The sequence below is a fragment of the Homalodisca vitripennis genome, chromosome X, assembly GCF_021130785.1.
Source record: "Homalodisca vitripennis isolate AUS2020 chromosome X, UT_GWSS_2.1, whole genome shotgun sequence".
Taxonomy (NCBI): Eukaryota; Metazoa; Arthropoda; class Insecta; order Hemiptera; family Cicadellidae; genus Homalodisca; species Homalodisca vitripennis.
The window spans coordinates 151,931,166-151,951,553 of record NC_060215.1 but is presented as its reverse complement, the minus strand read 5'-3'; the positions used below and the strand labels follow the sequence as shown (position 1 = coordinate 151,951,553).

General features: G+C 32.0%; 1 protein-coding gene across 1 annotated transcript in view; it reads right to left on the bottom strand.

Moving 5' to 3' along the window:
- LOC124369678 (sorting nexin lst-4) overlaps window positions 1-18,247 on the bottom strand; it is a 37,516-nt gene extending 19,269 nt beyond the window's left edge. The window contains exons 1-6 of the mRNA XM_046827729.1: window positions 18,236-18,247; window positions 15,392-15,553; window positions 12,267-12,365; window positions 11,394-11,526; window positions 8,310-8,575; window positions 6,104-6,218 (exon numbers count right to left, since the gene is read on the bottom strand). Coding sequence (XP_046683685.1) covers window positions 6,104-6,218; window positions 8,310-8,575; window positions 11,394-11,526; window positions 12,267-12,365; window positions 15,392-15,553; window positions 18,236-18,247 — 787 coding nt within the window. The remainder of the gene's footprint in view (window positions 1-6,103; window positions 6,219-8,309; window positions 8,576-11,393; window positions 11,527-12,266; window positions 12,366-15,391; window positions 15,554-18,235) is intronic.
- Window positions 18,248-20,388: the final 2,141 nt, after the last annotated feature.

Below are 20,388 nucleotides of genomic sequence, written 5' to 3'. Positions count from 1 at the left end.
TTTGCTCAAAGACCGGCGCTATACGACAGCTGTTTCTAAGCGTATGTTTATTTCCAAGTCATACGGTTCGGTCGTTCTGTTTATTGCTGTTCCGTCGTTGTTTGCATCATACCTTTGGTGTTGTAGTTGACTATTACTGTTTTTATATTGTGTTTTATTGTAAAAATGAGTGAATTAAGTAGGTCTAGTGCAATAAGGAATGTGAAAGGTGTTACAATGTAGTACACAATGTTTCAAATATCACTGATTTTTTACGTGTTACAATTTATCGTTTTTTGCTCTGAGTGAATTCTGTCAATATGTAAACCCATAAGATGTATATACTTTTGGGTTCATTATTAAATTACCTACAACTTGTATATCTTGGATTTTTATTTTCATAACTTTGGTGAAATGATATCTAAGCTCAAAGTGAAAAAATAAAAACTTTTTTTTTTTTTTTGTCAAGATTTACATTCAGCAATATTTTACCATGTAAAGGTAAGTCATATAAGTATTATTATCATATTCTGTGATCTTTCCTGAAAATAATGATATATAATATGTAGTATTTACATTAAGGTAACAGTATATAAAAAAAAACTTTCTAAACGCTTGCAAACATACTGAAAAATGCCCAGCACTTAAGGCAGTTCTAACCAGCACTTGGAGGGTTAAAAGAACTGGGATATACACCTTTCTCTAATACCCTATTAAAAAGAAAATGTAGGGGCTCTAAGATTATTTCAATAATTTCTTTAACAATAAAGTTTGAAAACCCATAGTAGTCTTCACTATGAGATGTACTTAGATTTTGCACACTTTTTAAAATATCAACTTGTCTAATTGGTTTCCATTTAAAATGTTTTCCATCCTCAGAACAATTTGTGACATATGTATTTACATAATCAATGGCTTGATTCTCAGTTACATTTCTATTAGAACTACTTAAACCTAACTTACCTACTAAATTAACAAAATAATCATTAAACGTTTCAGAGTCAATAACACTAACTTGACTAGAGCTGTTACTACCATTGCCATTATTTGATTGAGCTTTAACTATATTCCAGGCGGCTTTACATTTATTTGAAGCATTGGCAATAAAGTTTTCATTGGCATGTTTTTTTTCTAAAGTTATTTTGTTTTTGTAAATTCTTTTTGCATCAGTATATGCTTCTTTATGTTTACTTTCATTTATTGTACCCTTACTGTTCTTGTATCTGTCATAAAGTAAAATGATGAATTCTTTCATTTTTTTCAGTTCTGGTGTAAGCCATTTATTTCTTGGCCTGTTAGGATACTTTAATTTAACCTGTTTAATTCTACAGCATTTGTTATAAGAATTTTTCAAAACAGAAATAAAATATTCACTACCCTCTTCTACATCGGACATACAATATAGTTGCCTCCAGTCTCTTAAAACTAACATGTCTTTAAAGTTTATAATAGTTGTAGGGGTTAAATCTCTAATATTTTTATATAAATTGCTTGGATTATGAGGCCTAACTTTATTTGCAAGAAATAGACCATACAGCTTTGCAAACACAGCTGCATGATCTGACAAATGTGGTTCAATAACCTGACATTCTGTATTATCTTTGCTAATATTTGTAACAATATTATCTAGTACTGCATCTCCCCTAGTTGGGTTGTGATTCAAGCAATATAAATTAAATGATCTCAACAAATTCAGGAAAGACTGTGATTCTGAGGTTATTTTACCAATATCTATATTGAAATCTGCTGAAAGTATAATTTTTTTATCACCGTATTTTTTATTAACATGTAATAAAAATAGCTCTAATGAAATCAGAAAACAATTTACATTAGTGTCAGGTGTTCTGTATAAAGAGGCAATTAAAAGATTTAATTCAGGCAAAAATACTGCTGTTATTTCAAAACCAAAGTCATAAGCAAACATTGTTACATCTAAAATTTTACATTCAGTTTCCTGTCTGACAAATATTACGCTGCCTCCTCTTAACAAATGTTTCCTACAGTAACTATCAGCCAATTTATAACCACGGGGAGTATACAGAGATATCTCTTCTTCACAAAGCCAATGTTCACAAATAGTCAAAATATCATAGCTAGTATTATCTAAGAATAAATCTAGTGAGTCAAGCTTATTCCTGATTGATTGGATGTTTAAGTGGAGTATACTTAAGGGTCTGTTGTCTTGTCCTGTTGAGAAAGTTATGGGTCCGTTGCCTCGAGGGTGTTGAGGTCGTTTCCTGAAGAGGGCTCAGTGCCGGGGGGAGGGGGCTGATCTCTACTGATGCTCAAGTTCAGAGCCTCCTCAGTAGTTGTCTTCTTGGTTGTCAGTTCCACAATTTTCTTTGCTAAGAGTTCAGCGATCCATCTTTTCCCCTTCGTATTGAGATGAAGTCCCTGCTGAGTATGTAGGTGTCTTCCTGCTTCACTTGCTTCTACACACATTACATTACTATAGTTTTGGCAGAAGTCTTTAATTCGCCGGTTTGTTTCATAAACTTCTCCATTCACACATGACCAATCGGCCAAATCATACCTCTTTGGAAGGTCCACCACAATAACATTAGTCTCTGTAGTTTTTTGTAGTGTTGATGTTAAGTTTACAAAAACTTCTTCCGCTTCATTCCTTGCAACGTCATTGGTCCCACACAATACAATCAGTACATCGTTTTTCTTTAATTTTTCTGCTTCTATATTTCTTTTATTTAGTACATCCCTTGCTCGACCACCTGGTCTTACAAACCCTACAGCTTCATGTGTTTCTTGAGCTTTGTTTAATTGCCAGGCAAGGTCACGGCCATGGCTGTCAGCACAGATAAGTATTTTGTGTTTTTTTGAGGTAAACAGATTTTCATTTAAGGTTTCGCAATCATTCTCAATTGAAATTACATCCTCTTCTTCCTCAAGTAGCTTATAGCGGTTCTGTGTTTCAATAGCAAAAATTGAACCCGCTCTTGTAGACTTGGCATTGGATTTTTTCCCTTTTACAATTGTTGAGAAGGATTCATTTGGATTATTTTCAGTGTTAGGCCTACACATTTTGTTTTTCTCCATCATGCTTCTACAGATAGGCGTTGAATGAGGAATGGGCAAACTACGATCTGAACATCCTGAAACACTTTTGTTTAACTTAGGCCATACAGGTTTTTTAACTATAGAATTTAACTCCTGGACTTGTTTTTCTAGTAGCAATATAGTTTCTTCTTTATTTAAAACCATTGTTTCAAGTTTTGAGCAGTGGGTTTTGAGTTTTCTGATTTCTTCATTGGCTAAATTTAAATCTTCATTTAAAATTTTTATTATCTTATTTTGCGTTTCAATCTCCTGGGTTATATCATTGGCGATTTCTTCATTTTCTTCTTCAAGGCCAAGAGTAACATCAGTTGATGAGCACTTATCACATACCCAGTTCCCTGGCGTCTTGTGCAAATCATTGAATTCAACTAAAGTCAATGAAGTGCATTTCAAATGATGCCATTTAGCGCACAGTCCCTTACATAGAACAGCTTTACATTTGTTAACATTTTCTGTGCACTTTCCACAGGGGTATTGTGTCCTTTTCACCATTTTATTAGTGTAATTGATTAAGGAAGAATGAGACTTAGACCTTAGCAATGCAACTGTATTTCAAAACTATACAAGTTAGTTTAAACCATAACTCGTATTATTAATAAATTATCAATAAATAAAACTTACAAAATGTCATTTAATAAAACAATTGTTCAGTCACTTTCATCACAATAATTCAATCAAAATGCTATAATTATTCTCATACTCTCACATTATTCTCTGACGTCAAGTAAATAAAATAATAAATATAAATTTATAGCCATAAAATCACAGAAAATTATTTTAAAAAATGCTAAAATACTCATAAATATTATTGCAGCATATGTTTATTGCAATAAATCATTAAATATGCTACACCAGTTGATTTCAAGTTTGCAAAAATTATTTGCTACTAGTGGGATTTGAACCGCCAATCTCAGGGCCAGCTGCCACTTAACCAGTTCAGTAGCAGACAGTGGCTAATAGAAGATATAATTCATTGTAATTGCCAGCTGAAGTAAACAGAACAGCTGATAAGCAATCCCACTGTCACAGTTTGCAGACTACAAGTTTCCAATTGGGCAGATCATGTAGTGTTCAGACAGGAAATAACTACTTGAGTCAAACACTTTTTTACTTCCTATTATTTCTGAGGAAAAAATTAAAACTATTTTCAAAGTGCAATTTCTTTATACCAATTGTGTTATAGTGTTTTTTTAGAAAGACTTTCACCAACCAATGGCATCTACACATAATTTATGTTACAAATTTAACACTAAATGCAGTCCTCAGCTAACATGTGGCCTGGCAAACAAATAGTAAGTGTTTATTATAAGTTAAAATATTAAATTAGTGACATGTTTGCAATGCAAATTTATATATCTGATATCTAAAATGCACTTATCTGTGAAACTTAAAACACTTTACAAGTCAAACAAGTTAATTATTTCAATTTATTTAAAAAAAAACATATCACTACACCATATAGTACTGAACACCATGAAACAACATTAGGCCATCAACTTATTTTCCTTATTTCCAAGAAGAAATATAGAAACAATTAGTAAAATGAGCCAGTACATTGGCCTAAGGAGGAATCCAGTTATGATTTTTCACTTACATTTCACAGAAGTTTGTAGTTGTCTCAAGACTTATCGATAATACTACTTTTTCACAGTTTAAACTCTATGAGCATACTCATAATAATTCAATGATACTAAACACGAATAAAATTCAAAAATCTAAAAACCTAGTTTGACAACAGATTATGACTACAGACAAAATGACCTTGTTTGCTCATCACTTCATGAAAAAGTGTTGTATAAAGGTTAAAAACTAAAATACCCTTGTTTTGGGCATTTAAATTGCCATGGTTAAATACCCAGATTATATATACCTTCTCACTTGTTACTCAGCCCACACTACTATACATACAGAGAAAAATTGTTGTAAGATTTTATAATTAAAATTACTAAAATATTTACAATGATTGTTCCTCATATAATGATAACCATTTTGAACCCAAATTTCCAAAATACACAAACAAACCTAAATGTCTTCCGAATGAGTGTATTTAGTGTTACCAGTGGAGGAGCACCTTGACTTTCTGAACGCAGCATTCATCACCACGAGGCAGCTTAAAAGATATCCCAATACTAGTCATCACTTCTGTAGTTGCGGGTTCCAAAGTTGTTATTCAGCCATCCTCTGTTATAAGGTAGCTCGTCCCTTCCCTCTAGTGGTTTATCCCCAAATCAACATAATAAAGAGCTAACTACATCTGTGATGGACTATAGGGCCCCACTACACAATAATTACAAGTTTTAAATGTATCCATAAGGTAAGCATAGTTATTCTGGCACTACCGTAGTGCTCCACATTCATGTACACTAGTTTTGGTGGTTCATTGCCTCTTAAGCCTACTGAAGTCATAAAAATTGTGTAGTCTTATGTTTTCAGTTTTCTGTGATCATCATTTATAATGTAATTGGTGAAAACTCTAACTTAAGTGTTTCTTTCTATTCTACAGTTGTTGGACACACGATATGTTAAAACAGCCAAAACACTTTTGTCACATATGAGAAACTATCATTGAAAATGATACGTGTGTTAAATTTCAACCTGCAGTGCAAAATAATTAAGTAGAATGATGGTGTAAAGTAAAATGTTTTATTTTACCACGTGAAGTTAGGGCTAAGAAGCCTTCTCTAACACTTAACCTGGGGAGCAACGGCGTAAAGGTGACTTCCGAACCACCACCAATGGCGGGACAGGTGGGCTGCTTGCAAGGACAGGATCGCTCAGCGGTGACCCATCCAAGCAGCAGCCACGCTCGATGTTGCTTGATCTAGTTATCTCGTGATAACCGTTGTACCCGCTACACTGCGCCATTGGCATTGGAAAAAAGGTATGAAATAATGGATACTATGACTTTGAAGGATACTTCGCTACGGAGGGTTCGGATAAATTGGTCTTCCACCACTATAATAGGTTGTAATTTAGGTATGCCTTTTTCATATAAAAACAAATGAATACTCTCAATACTTTATAACAGTGAATTCTTTAATCTATTACATACCTGATATCTGCTTCTCGGGCAGTGGTGGGATGGGAATCAAACTGAACTTCTCTTCTAACCTCTCGTGTAACCAGTCAAAGTGCTTGTATCTTCTGGACACTTGGATATTGTTGAACTGTTAACACACATTATAGTACACCTATTACTAAATTTATAATAGTTATTTCAGGTATTTAATTATTATGAAAATATTTTCAAACTTAAAACTTATTAAACCTTTTACCACCACAGATGTAAGCAACTTTGTGCGGGATGACCACCAAGGTTATTTAAACGTTGTTGACCCTACAAGTCGTCTTACGACTAAAGAACGCTGGGTGAAATTCACTAATTTGCTAACATCTTTTGAAACGATCATCATGTTTACCTTTCATTGTTATACATTTATTTGTTAAGTTTGAAAAGCTTATACCTGCTATTTAATTTTACTAGTGTAAAAAAGTCTCTACATTGTTTTATTTTAAAGTTTTAAGGAAATGTATATGTAATTAGTTATTATGTGTTAACTATATATTTTCATAAGTACAATTATCTTACGAGAATATAGCAACAATTTTAAGATGAAATATTGATAAATGAAGAAATATAAGTAATAAGAACAAAATGTGTATTTTGACCAATACGATTCTTTGTAAGACACAAGTAATTTCTTACTGTTGAGTCATAATAACTCTAGTTGTGTTCTTACACTGTACACGTGGGTGTACAAAATCACTTTAATATTAAAAACACAGTTTATAAATATTACTTATAACTTTGTAACTCTGAAAAACTAACTCTTTAATTAAATGTTTTTAATTATGGCATAATTTTATTACTGCTATCTCAATAATCACATAAAATCACATCTCAATAAAAAGTTCACAAAAAACATAGTGCAACATACAAAGTATAAACACTATAGAAATAAAAAAGTAAAGCACAGTTTTAATTCCATTTATAAATAATTACAGTAAGCCTATTTTATATTTTTCATTGGTCTGTTACTCTTAGGTATATTAATTTTACAACTTTACACAAACCAAATGTTTAGAATGGTTCTTGACCTATATTTTGGTATAAATTTTATGCTTATTGATTTTAAAAAGTAACCACTTAGTAAAACAAATACTCAATGCCAATTTAATTGGCCTGCTGTTACTCGGTCTGAATGCATAAGTCAAACACATCTGCCCATGGCGGAAAAAGGGTTCTTGTTTTAATTATTGTACTTATGTTAACTCTTTGAGTCTTGTGGGTGTGCTAGCGCATAATATGTATTGAATAGCTAATGTTCAGTTGGTGTGCTGGCATGCTATGATTAAAGTGGTTGGTAGAAGCAGAATAGATTTCATACTCTAAGAAATATTGAAATGTGCCGGATTCGGAATTATCGTTAGTAAAGAATCAGACATTTATAATACAGAGTAGTTGGTTTGTTTGCCATCATGGCCACTCTGTAATGCTCCGATATTTTGTAGCTTTCACCCGCGTTAGTTGCTTGAAAACAAAGATATTACCAACACACATTGGATACAAGTTCTTGAGAAAAGTTTTAGTTACATATAGAGCTAGATGAACTTTTAGATTTACTGCACTTTAGTGAAAGTTACAGGGACAAACAACAAATATTATTTCATCACAGTTATATACAGAACTACCACTTGTGGAAAACATACCCGGGCCAGAAGTGGAGTACTGCTCACACGCCCACAGAACTTAAAGGGTTAATTAATTCACGTATATGTGATCTTTTACTTTACAGACAATATTTTCTGTGTAGAATTTTTTAAAGTGAAATTTATTTATTAGTAAAAAGATGTTCTAAGGCATATTGACAACCATTTCGGAAGTATCAAAGGTCCTAGTGGATGTCTTATTATAGTGTTAATGGGCCTCAAATGGCCCAAGCCGGGCTGAACTAACAACAAATTCACTATTAGCACCAAGGAGGCACGAAATAAGACAGAGTGGGTCAACACATACAGTACTGTGCAAACAGTACCTCACAATTTGCTCACCCTCTTTAGTCTCTTCTACAAAATACATTAGATAACTGAGAAAACTGTTTTGCAATTCTAGTTTACAGATTGAACTAACAGTAAGGCATAAACTAGAGGCCGAAGTTGGTGCAAACAAGTTTACGAGGGTAGAATACACTCAAATCACTCACAAATGTAATGCTATTTTAGTTAATATTCGTAATTAAACTCCCAAGCACACTTACGGTAGGTGTTAGCTGGTAAGCTATGAAACTCTTAAGTCCTCTGAATTTGCTTTCTTTTTTATGCGAAGCGACTGCTACAACATACGGCTGTGTCAGGGGGTTCCACATCACACCCCCCTGATCGTTCTCCACGATGTAGACTTTGTCCGCGTCCGAAACGTTCAGTTTCAGAGTTCCCATGATATAATTCTCCCCTCCGGATTTGACAAACATAGAAAATCTGTTGAGACTCTTTTTTGGCATTGTGGATTTGCTATCACTTCTTCCTGTAACAAAAGAAAACCACTTTAAATCGTCTTCAGACGTGTCAGTATTTAAAGTACTAAGTACACTCGGTATATTACTCGGAACAAATAGCTAGAGTATTTACACTTTGCATAAGGTTAGGAAATCCAAACGGAACAACCAAAAAACACCTAAATCGACTACCAGTTAGGCAACTAAACTACAATAACACTGATAGTTCACCTTTACTACTGCCTTCCTCAGGCATGTGGGAGACACCCTTCTAGCCCAGAGCATTTTTTAACTCTTAAATTCCACGAAAAAATTAAGTGTACACAAAAGATTATTCAAATACACTTTTTCATGTTAAATGTCATATAAATTTAATAACTAAAGGGGCAAAGTCTCAAATAGAATTTCAACTTAACCTTGGAAGTGTTTAGCAGAAATTCTACAGTGTGCATTTTACAGTGTCCCTTTGTATGTTTCATAAAAAATCTTTATTTAGTATACGTATAAAATGTTATATATAATTTTTCTTGCTAAGAACCAGAGAATAAAACCACATAATTTTAAAGTAGAAATAAAAACAAATATATTTTAAAGCATATATTGTAATTAGTATTCAACATGTGACAACATGTATCTTGTGAGTCAAGACACCAGAAATCACTTACACATACTCAAACATATTAGAAAATATCACATTTTTGTTGGTTACATATGGTCCCAAAAACATTGATGCCTTTGTGTTAATTATGAGCAATAGTTAATTTGGGTCCACAGCCTATTCCTGTTTATAAAGTCTAGTTCTTCACATAGAGTAAATAGGTCTTCTTCAATTTAACTGATGTTTGGACAATGTTAAGTTACAGCTTATTTTTTATATAAAAGTGAGTAATTTAAACAAAGTGAAAAGTAACTGAGTACTTGTAGCTAAACCTGAATATCGAATCAAGTGATAAAATTTACTAGTTCTTAGTAATAAAATTAATTAACTTACTATAAGATAAACTAAGACTCACCTTGTTCATTAATAATGCACATGATTTATACTTATTTTATTAAAACTTGTTTTATTTTAAAATTACACTTAATTAAAATAAGGACGTTTAAAAACTTTAAAAAGATTTCATCAAGATTTTTAAAAGTATTTATGCAGCTCAGTTTTTACCAAGTCAAGATATACTAAAAGACTGGATTGAACACTGAAGTTTCACGTTTCTGCAGAAATAATATAACACGATTTAACAGATCATCTGATCAGGTAGTGACCTGTTCTAACTAGCAACAGCTGTTGATTGTTGCTCATAACTTCCTATCAGTTTTGCATTTCTTATCAGCCTGACCAGCTGGTCTTATCTGATAATAGCTACCCAACCTGAAACCTGCTGTCTTTCCAGCATGTTCATCTTCAAGACAATTAGATTAAAAAATTTAGAGAATCTGAAGCGGCATATCTAGTAATGTTTTGACGGTACACTAAATTATGTTTACAATAAAATAAACCCAACTTATATTATTTTAAAACAAATTAAAACTACTTAGCAAAATTACAGTGACATGCTTGTATGGAGTGGTTGAAAATGTGGAACAAAAAGTAGATGTATTTGTTTTTAACGTAATTTTCTACGGTTCCAAAGTTACAGGAAAATACCCATCAAATGAATTATCAAGTTCTACAGAACATAAAAATTCTTGTAGAGGAAAAACTTTTTAAATGGAATATATGCTTTAGCTATTAGGTAATTAAAACTACTTAGCAAAATTACAGTGACATGCTTGTATGGAGTGGTTGAAAATGTGGAACAAAAAGTAGATGTATTTGTTTTTAACGTAATTTTCTACGGTTCCAAAGTTACAGGAAAATACCCATCAAATGAATTATCAAGTTCTACAGAACATAAAAATTCTTGTAGAGGAAAAACTTTTTAAATGGAATATATGCTTTAGCTATTAGGTAATTAAAACTACTTAGCAAAATTACAGTGACATGCTTGTATGGAGTGGTTGAAAATGTGGAACAAAAAGTAGATGTATTTGTTTTTAACGTAATTTTCTACAGTTCCAAAGTTACAGGAAAATACCCATCAAATGAATTATCAAGTTCTACAGAACATAAAAATTCTTGTAGAGGAAAAACTTTTTAAATGGAATATATGCTTTAGCTATTAGGTAATTAAAACTACTTAGCAAAATTACAGTGACATGCTTGTATGGAGTGGTTGAAAAATGTGGAACAAAAAGTAGATGTATTTGTTTTTAACGTAATTTTCTACGGTTCCAAAGTTACAGGAAAATACCCATCAAATGAATTATCAAGTTCTACAGAACATAAAAACTCTTGTAGAGGAAAAACTTTTTAAATGGAATATATGCTTTAGCTATTAGGTAATTAAAACTAATTGGAAAATAAAATGAGATTAAATCAATCTCATTGACTTTTATTTAATGATAAAATTAACTCTGCCCTAGGAAATAAACCTTACAAAAATTACACTTATCTACACAGCTTATCTTCTTATACCTCTGTGTTATAGCTGTGTTCTTAGCTTATACTTATGTAAGCTTCAATGAGTAATTTATCTACACCTAAAGGACTGATTATGTCAAATTCATACAATATACAATAAAATCCACCATAGCCTAAAATAAAAGTTTCTAAAGTGAAACATTTATGGGTCTCAAACAAGTTATTATTTATAACATAGTTTTAAATTTCACACCCATGTTAAAAGCAGAGCCTCAGATGTGCGTCCGACAGCTTACTGGTTTGCCCTCTTAATGCAGTGTTGTGTGTGTGCGCGGACCCACATTAACTTTCAAAATGAATATTTGCTCATCTCTTGTCCGACTCACCTAACGACATGTCATCTCCGATACTGGATGACTTGACAGGGATGATGGGGGGCATTGGTAATGGAGGGGGTCCCCCACCACCCTCCGAGTCATCATCCCACTCGTCATCCCAATAGTCCATCACCTCATAGTTCTGTTACAAAACATTCAATTTGAGAAATAGCTAGAGTCAAATATTGTGTTGAGTAATATCATATTAAAAATGTTATGATACACAATTAACTAACTTAGATTGGATAAATAACTGTACGCAAGGCTTTTAAGAATCAAAAATTTCTGTAATAGTCTTAACCCTCTGAATGCCATTTGAACCATTTTTTGGGCATGTTCTTAATGACGAATGACAGAATTTACTTTCTTTTGTTTGTATAAAGCCATTTTGTGTTTGGTTTAATGGTTTACTTAAAATGTAAAAATTTAGAACATTATTCAAAACTTTGTACAATTGTTTACAATATTATGAAGTATATATTAAAACATTGAATATTATTTAGATAAAGCAGCATGATTTTTACACTACATACACAAAAAGGTTACAATAATTTAAAAGTAAATAGATTAGTCTTGATTTATTTTAACACGTAACACTTGCAGAAGTGTAAACATTTTTAAGAGAAACAGGAATTGGCTGATATGTTAAATAACATACAAGTACTCGACTTTCTTTGAAACTCAAAAACCAAAAGTTCAAAAAACAAACTGGCTGATCTCACAAGTTCAAGTAAGTCAGCAGAAAAGAGGTTCAACTTCAAAACGTTGTGTTGTTTAAACTATAAAACGATAACTTAAAGTCTAAGTATTGGTAGAAAAAATCAATAAAAATTATGGAAAGATTTTTCAACTTTCAAAATGAACCAAAGGTGAAAAACATACTTGATTGTCATTAGTGGGCTGGTTGTTCCACTCATTGTCTGCAAAAGACTCGGGCAGTGGAGGAGGAGGCATAGCTGGAGGGTTACTTGACTTCACTTCCTGGAATCATTAATTATAAACCAAATTAGCCTATTCTAGTGGTGAATGCTAATTGCTTGTATAGCCACATGTTAAAAAAACTTAGCTGATCCTAAGCACGATTTCTAACTCGGAGATTTGATTAGGCTACTCAGGTTCAAACTTTGTTTAATAGCTTATTTAAATTTTTTAAAGATTGTTGTTATTGCAGCTATGACTCAATTACTTAAGAGTCTCTGATCCATACAATTTGGAAAAACTATGTCTATTTCATCCTTTTTTTTCAACAAGTATTTTTCAACAAAAACTGTATCTATCCAACACAATAACAACCTTGCGACTCCTAAGACTCATTTAAAATCAAATTTGAAAACATTTCAATCAATACTTTTGGAAATTTGATTGACTTCCTATTATTCTAAACAGATTTCCAGAGCTTTACACAAACCATTTGTACATATTGTTATAATTTTTTAATAAAAGATAAACATTCTTTCAACGGTAACAAAATCATAATTTCGTCTCACAGTTTATTTTCAGAGCCACTGATTTGTCTGGTATGTCACAGATCTTTGTGTTTTCCTAACGTAAATAAACTAGTCTATTAATATGTAGTTTTCATATTGTTATGTTGGTTTTTCAGTGTGTAAATAGTGATAACCAATAATTGTAGTTCATAAGGCCACAATATAGCTCTACTCTACTATGCAGTCAAAATCGCAGCAATAATATTAAAATATAGAGCAATTGTTTTGTTTCCATTCATCATAGTTTTATTTTTATTAATTACCATAGTGTATTGATATAATTTTAAATTATTTAGTAATTTTTGTATTAAAATGGTTCAGAAAAGAAGGGTTTCACCAGCCAGCAAAAATACTTTGTAAGATTTTTATAAATTTATCTTTTTAATAATGTCCAGCATTTCCTTTGTCCTTACTTTTATTTGCAATGGAAAATAAAAACAAAACAACACTCCTTTCTATTCTGTCTAAGCTATATCATATGTATTTATTATTAAAGTTATCAATATTTTATGAAGTAAAAAAACCAAACTTGGTAATTCTAAGCAATATATGGGTCAACCTCGATTTTTCTCATATTACAATATAATGTTCCAATAGTCAATTAGAAAAGGAAATGACTAGAATTTCTTGCCGGAAAGCAGTTATAGGGAGCAGGCAACCGCCAGACGGTCATATATTGCTTAGAGTTACCTATTAGTGATCAGGGGCATTGACGTGATCTGGGCTTCAAATTTGGAACTACTCGAGTTAATTTTTTTTTCTAAAAGAGCAAGCAGCGCGACTGCGCAGCGGGCAGCCATCGTGCGTGATCCTTTTTTTATTAAAAATTTCTGATAAATTGTTATTACATATTACAATATAATGTAGGTAATGTATGTAAAACAAATTTAAACACATAATTACATGCTGGAAAGCAAAGTAAACCAATATAATCCGCCCAATACAAAATCTCCGTAAAAATCTGGTAAAGGAATCTGTGTCATTCCTTTGGCCTGAATCAATTCAGTATAGACGAAGATCACGCACGATGCTTGCCCGCTGCGCAGCGCTTCGCGCTGCTTGCTCTTTTAGAAAAAAAATTAAACTCGAGTAGTTCCAAATTTGAAGCCCAGATCACGTCAGTGCCCTTGATCACTAATAGGTAATTCTCGCGCTTGCCTGCTCCCTATAACTGCTTTCCAGCAAGAAATTCTAGTCATTTCTTTTCTAATTGACTATTGGAACATTATATTGTAATATGAGTTGCCTGCTCCCTATAACTGCTTTCCGGCAAGAAATTCTAGTCATTTCCTTTTCTAATTGACTATTGGAACATTATATTGTAATATGAGAAAAATCGAGGTTGACCCATATATTGCTTCGAATTACCCCAAACTTAGCATGGTAATACAATTAGTAAATTTGTTCAGTGTTTTGTAAAGTTAAAAATACGATTACTAAGTGTTTCAGATAAAACAAATAATTTTATTTCCAAATACAAGGTTCAAACTAAAAACTACCAAAGCTAACTGATAAAATTTGTTCTATGCCGTTTTAAAAAATTATTTTCTTAGAGCGTACTTTTTAAAAATAAAAAACTATAATTTATGACAGTTTCAAGCAATTTATTAAATTTAACTAAACTATGCAAAAGTTGCACTTTTGCTCTGACAATCTCTGGGAGTTATATGCAGAAAAGCCTAGCACTTAACTTGTAAAATTGCCTGGCACTCAAAGAGTTAATAGATATACAAGTATAAAGTGAAAAACAGGGATATATGATCAAATATTGTTCATAATACTAAAATGCAATGTAAAAGTCTGACAACCGAGTAAAAGTCGACTAGAAGCAGATCCCAGGTACTTGTCTGTACTATAAACCAATTGCTTATTAAATAATGACTCAAAATTATTTAGAAACTCTTACAGCAACAAAAGTGCTATAAGTAATTTTGGCCGAAAGCTAGTGTAATACATTAACACTAATGTCACTGTTTACTGAGCTGTATATTAGGATTTATTGAATAAACAATAAAAAAGCACTATTCTGAAGGTTTTCTGTTTCAGAGTGGCAAAAAAGTGGCAACAATCTGTTCATACACTCTCTGCTACAAAGCAGATGGCGTCTAATGAAGCACAATCATTGTCAATGTCATTCTCCGAACAAAAAGAAATGAGAATAAATAAGCCTAGTCTAGATATATTAATTTGATACCAGATGAAGATATTTGTTGGAGAAAATTGTGACATATGTGTCCGAAGATGAATCTTTATATGCAGTTTCAAAATTTAAGTCACGTTATCTTGTATTACAACATTTTTACATACTCATTATAACATTGTTTTCTACATTTCATTTAGATCATAGTCTCATTTTTATTTTTATTGATGTATTAGTGCTGTATTTGTAACCCAATTTTTACACTATTTTACAAATACTACAGGACTATCACCAATATACCTAAAAGAAGTTAAATTAAAATATACTAGAATTATCTTAAAGACATGCTTCAAACTGATGAGTAAACTGGCATATTGTACCTCTACATATGCGGCAGGGAAGAGTCCAGTTTGGCCCTTATCGTTGACTCCCTCCCACCATCCTTCGCCTACATCCTGCCTGGTCACCGTGAGGAACTCTCCTGCGACAATAGTCAACTCGGCTGATCCTGGCTCACCACTGAAGTCATACAATGCCTGAACCTATTACACCAAACAATTTTGTTCAGACAATAATACTGCTGGTATTAGACATTTTTGTCTACACACACCTATTACACCAAACAATTTTTGTTCATACAATAATACTGCTGGTATTAGACAATTCTGTCTATACACACCACACATGCATTAAGAAAACTTAGGACTGCTATTAGTACTGATGTTTTGGTTACTGTTTTTCATGGATTATTCCATTCTGTGATTACATACGGGTTTAGATTGTTCGGGAATACAACCCTTATCCGTAAAACGTTTTATGACAGAAAAAGGCACCGAGATTAATTGATAACTTGTCTCCAAGAGAATCCTGTAAATTTAGTTCTAAGAAGCACATTTTAACTCTACCTTCGATGTATATTTTTAGTAATTAAGTTCATATAAGATGTAATATTACTGAATTTGAGCTGCAATTCAATATTCATAGTTACAACACCGGATCCATAGCAAATCTAGTCATGCCTCATTTGAGATCGACATGTGCCTTGAAAAGACACGCTTAACTTTAACCCTTTGAGTGCCACAGCGTCTACATAGTAGATGTTGTTAAATGTGCATAAATTGCCGGCATCTACCCAGTAGACGATTTGTATTTAATTAATATCACATATAATTCATTTTTGTTTTGACAAATAACTTATTTCACGGCAATCTACAAGTTTCGAACAATCGATTGTGATTGATTTTTATTGTTCACCGCCCCCTTGTAGTTATTTGCCATCAGAAAAAAAATAGATGACGCAATAGTTGGTCAGCTGCTACTTGTTGCCATTAACTACACAGTTTCGTTTGTTGTGTGTTTACATTGTGCTAGTTTCGTGTGTTTATGCTGAAAACTGTTGTTATTACTATTCTGCAATTGTGTTCAGTAAAACGTACAATGCATTTATAAACTTCTTTTTTCGTGTTTAGTGACGTATATTTTATTGTTGGATTGGTGATGAAGTAAAACGCAAGTTCCAATCAAACTATTGATTTTAGGTGAAGTAAGGTTATAGAAGTAAGGTTATATTGTAGGCCTGTGTATATTTTTATATACTTTTTATATAATTAGTATTTTACAGTCGTCTTACTTCATTGAGTGAAATAGGATAGTTATAATATTGTTTCTAAACTTTTGACAAACTTGAACAAAAATTGCTTTTTGTTGTATTTTGTATACAGGGTGTATTATTATGTCTGGAAACACCCAAAATATATCCTTTTAATAATTTAAATATAAATTTGAAACCTCTTTACAATCGTGATAGAGATTGGGCATCTACTTTTTGGAAACAATGTTTTGTTATGTCACACCAACGGGGGACGTCCTGCCGAGGGTATCGTGAATATTCTTAATGGAAGCCTATACCTTGTGATACATAATTTTAAAGGTAATAGCTTTACTGAATTGAATGCCACAAACCGCATCTCAAGGGAATTATTCTATCAGAAAATAGAGCATTTTTAGTATTGAAAATTTACTGATGTTCAACAATGTAATTTTAACATGGTTCTTGCCACAAAAATGTGTTACACTAATTTTTTAGCATTTTTTTAAATGTTCAATTAAATAAAACAAAAATTTCATTTTAAGCTGGTTCTATTAGCACAAATTTTTGCCAGTTTTTATTACAGTACAATTATGGAAAATACTTATGTTATTGATTTTTTTTTCTTATTACAAATAAAAAATAATGTGATGCTGTTAGAAAAGTCTTACAACAACAAACGCCCCACCCCCCTTTTAGCCTGCATTTGGTGTTGTGTCAAAGCAATTGTTCGAACTGTGTTCCTTCTACGGTTTGACAATGAGCCAAATCTTGTGTAAAATGATTCGACAGAGTTGCCTAACATTTCTTCAGTTATCAAAGCAATCTCCTCTATAATCCTGTTTCTTAGGTCTTCCAAATTATGAGGCTTTCTTCTATAAACATTGGATTTTAAAAATGACCCCATAGGAAAATTAATCGATTGGTGACAAATCCGGAGATCTTGGAGGCTACATTCGATTTCTCCTCTTCGGCCAATCCATTTATGAGGAAACCTTAAATCCAAAATACTCTCTTACCTGTCTCCCATAATGGGGTGGAGCACCATCCTCCTGCTGAAACCATACATTATCAAAGTATTCTCCTGATGCAATTTGAATAGCTGGGATTATTTCATTTTGGGAGCATATTGTAGTAAAGTTCGGCATTTAAATTTCCATTGATGAAAAAGGGTCCAAACAATTTTGTTACCTAAAATTCCACACCATACGTTCAGTTTTGTGTGGTTGCTGTGAATGGGACTCAGTAAATTCACAGAATGTGGATTTTCACTAGCCAGTAACGGCAATTTGTGCCTGTTAACATTGCCATTTAGGAAAAAAGTTGCCTCATCAGAAAATAGTATGTTGGTCAGAAAATCTCTATTGTCATCACATTTGCGCATCACAAGTTCACAAAACTCAACTCTTCTGTCGTAATCATCCTCACTTAACTGTTGGACTAAATGAACTTTAAATGGTTTGTATTTATTAATTTTCAAAATCTTACTCATAGACATAGGGTGCGATATCATGTTGCTGTGCTAGCTTTTCTGAGCGATGTATGTGGGTCTTCAATAAATGTTTGCAAAATATCTAGTGCATGTTCTTCATCTTGTTGCAGATTGTATCCTACCCGACTTTGGCCGATTACGTACACTCCCTGTCATTTCAAAAACGCTCAACTAGTTTTTGGATATTGTTGAAACACTTATGGGATTCCTTTCTGGGAAAGTGTCATTAAACAAATTACAAACTTTCCCGATAAGATCTTTGACGATCGCCATATCCTCGCATCATCAACAGAGTAATTCGTTCTCTTTTCAGACAATTCCATTAAAATGCCAAATAAAAACTGAACTACTGTAATTAGATAACTTGTTGACAGCAATGCTTCAGAGACACTGATTAACTCCGACAGGAATGATATGACCTTTGTCCATTTGTAATTTCCGCAAGCTTAGACCTGTCTAGTGAAAGCTCCATGCTCAAATTCAAACTGAAACCTGTAGACCAGATGATTAATTAACACAATAATGTTTCTCATAGGCTAGTGACCTTTTGTCTCTTTAAACCTTCCTGCTGACTGGAAAACACCAAGTACAGATTCATAAGTAATCAGAGAAAAGTGACTCATAAGTTTTATTCATTGTAATAAAAAACTGGTAAAATTTGTACTAATGAAACCAGCTTAAAAATAAATTGTTTTATTTTATTTTAATTGAACATTTAAAAAATGCTTAAAAAATTAGTGTAACACATTTTGTGGCAAGAAACCATGTTAAAATTACATTGTTGAACATCAGTAAATTTTCAATACTAAAAATGCTCTATTTTCTGATAGAATAATTCCTTTGAGATGCGGTTTGTGGCATTCAATTCAGTAAGCTATTACCTTTAAAATTATGTATCACAAGGTATAGGCTTCCATTAAGAATATTCACGATACCCTCGGCAGGACGTCCCCCGTTGGTGTGACATAACAAAACATTGTTCCAAAAAGTAGATGCCCAATCTCTATCACGATTGTAAGAGGTTTCAAATTTATATTTAAATTATTAAAGGATATATTTGGGTGTTTCCAGACATAATATATTCACCATGTATATTGCCAGTATCTGGTTAAATATTACTGTAACACACCATATTATGCATGATTTTTGTTCAGTTTTTCATGCTCTTTCATATTGGTATAGCTAAAAAAAAAATTTAAAAAATATTGTATAAATAAAATTTTAGTTCAAACTTTAAATTTATTTTTTTTCATTTTTAGTTTTTTGTTATATAACCTATATTCTTTTTGTGTAAATAAAAATAAAATTATAAATATTATATGGAAAAATACCTTGTTTTATAACACACAAACTAAAAAAAAATTATTCAAATAGGTTGAATTAGTTTTTTTAATATAGTTTTTTTCCACACACGCTTGCAAAACAGAAGGAAATGCTTCCGGCAATTTATGCGTATGACTTGGGAAAATATGCTGTGGCACTCAAAGGGTTAAGAGAACATTTTACCTTTGCAAATAACTTAAACAAAATATTACATTTACAAAAAGTGGCAATAAGGACATATTCTACACCTTAAAAATAATGATAGTTGTAAAGACCACTTTATTAACCTAAGAATAATGACAGTATATAGTTTATATATTTATAAAAACTATATTACATTGTCAAGACAAATGCAGAGTCTATACCAAGGCAACAAGATTATCAATAATTATAATACAAGAAATAGAGAAAATTTTGTAGTAAAGAAACATAATAAAGAAAAATATAAACAGTGTCCGACATACATAGGAATAAAATTTATAAATGACCTTCCAGGCTGTATTAAGAATGAGAATTCTTTTAATAATTTTAAGAAAAATGTTGAAACAATTTTGTACAGATCATTCATTCTACTCTCTTGAAGAGTTTTTTACACGGTGACTTGAAAAGTAATTTTGTTTGTATTTGCCTACCATTACAAAACATATTAACACTATGGACATAAATATTAAAAATATTATATGTATTATTATACTGTATTAAATATAAAGTATGAATACTCTAACCTGAGTCTTATGTTTTATATTGTAGTAAAGGTAATTGACGCAATTCATGTACATTATGTATAAAAAGAATAAAGGAATTTTGAATTTGAATTTGAATACCCTGTAGAAGAATTTATGAACTATGACTTTGAAATCTAATTACCTTAGGTACTAATTGTAATTATTTTACTTGTGGTGTTGACTTGTGGCTATTGCAATATATGTTTAACGGCATAAATAAATCTTATTGAATCTTAAAACGTACCGTAC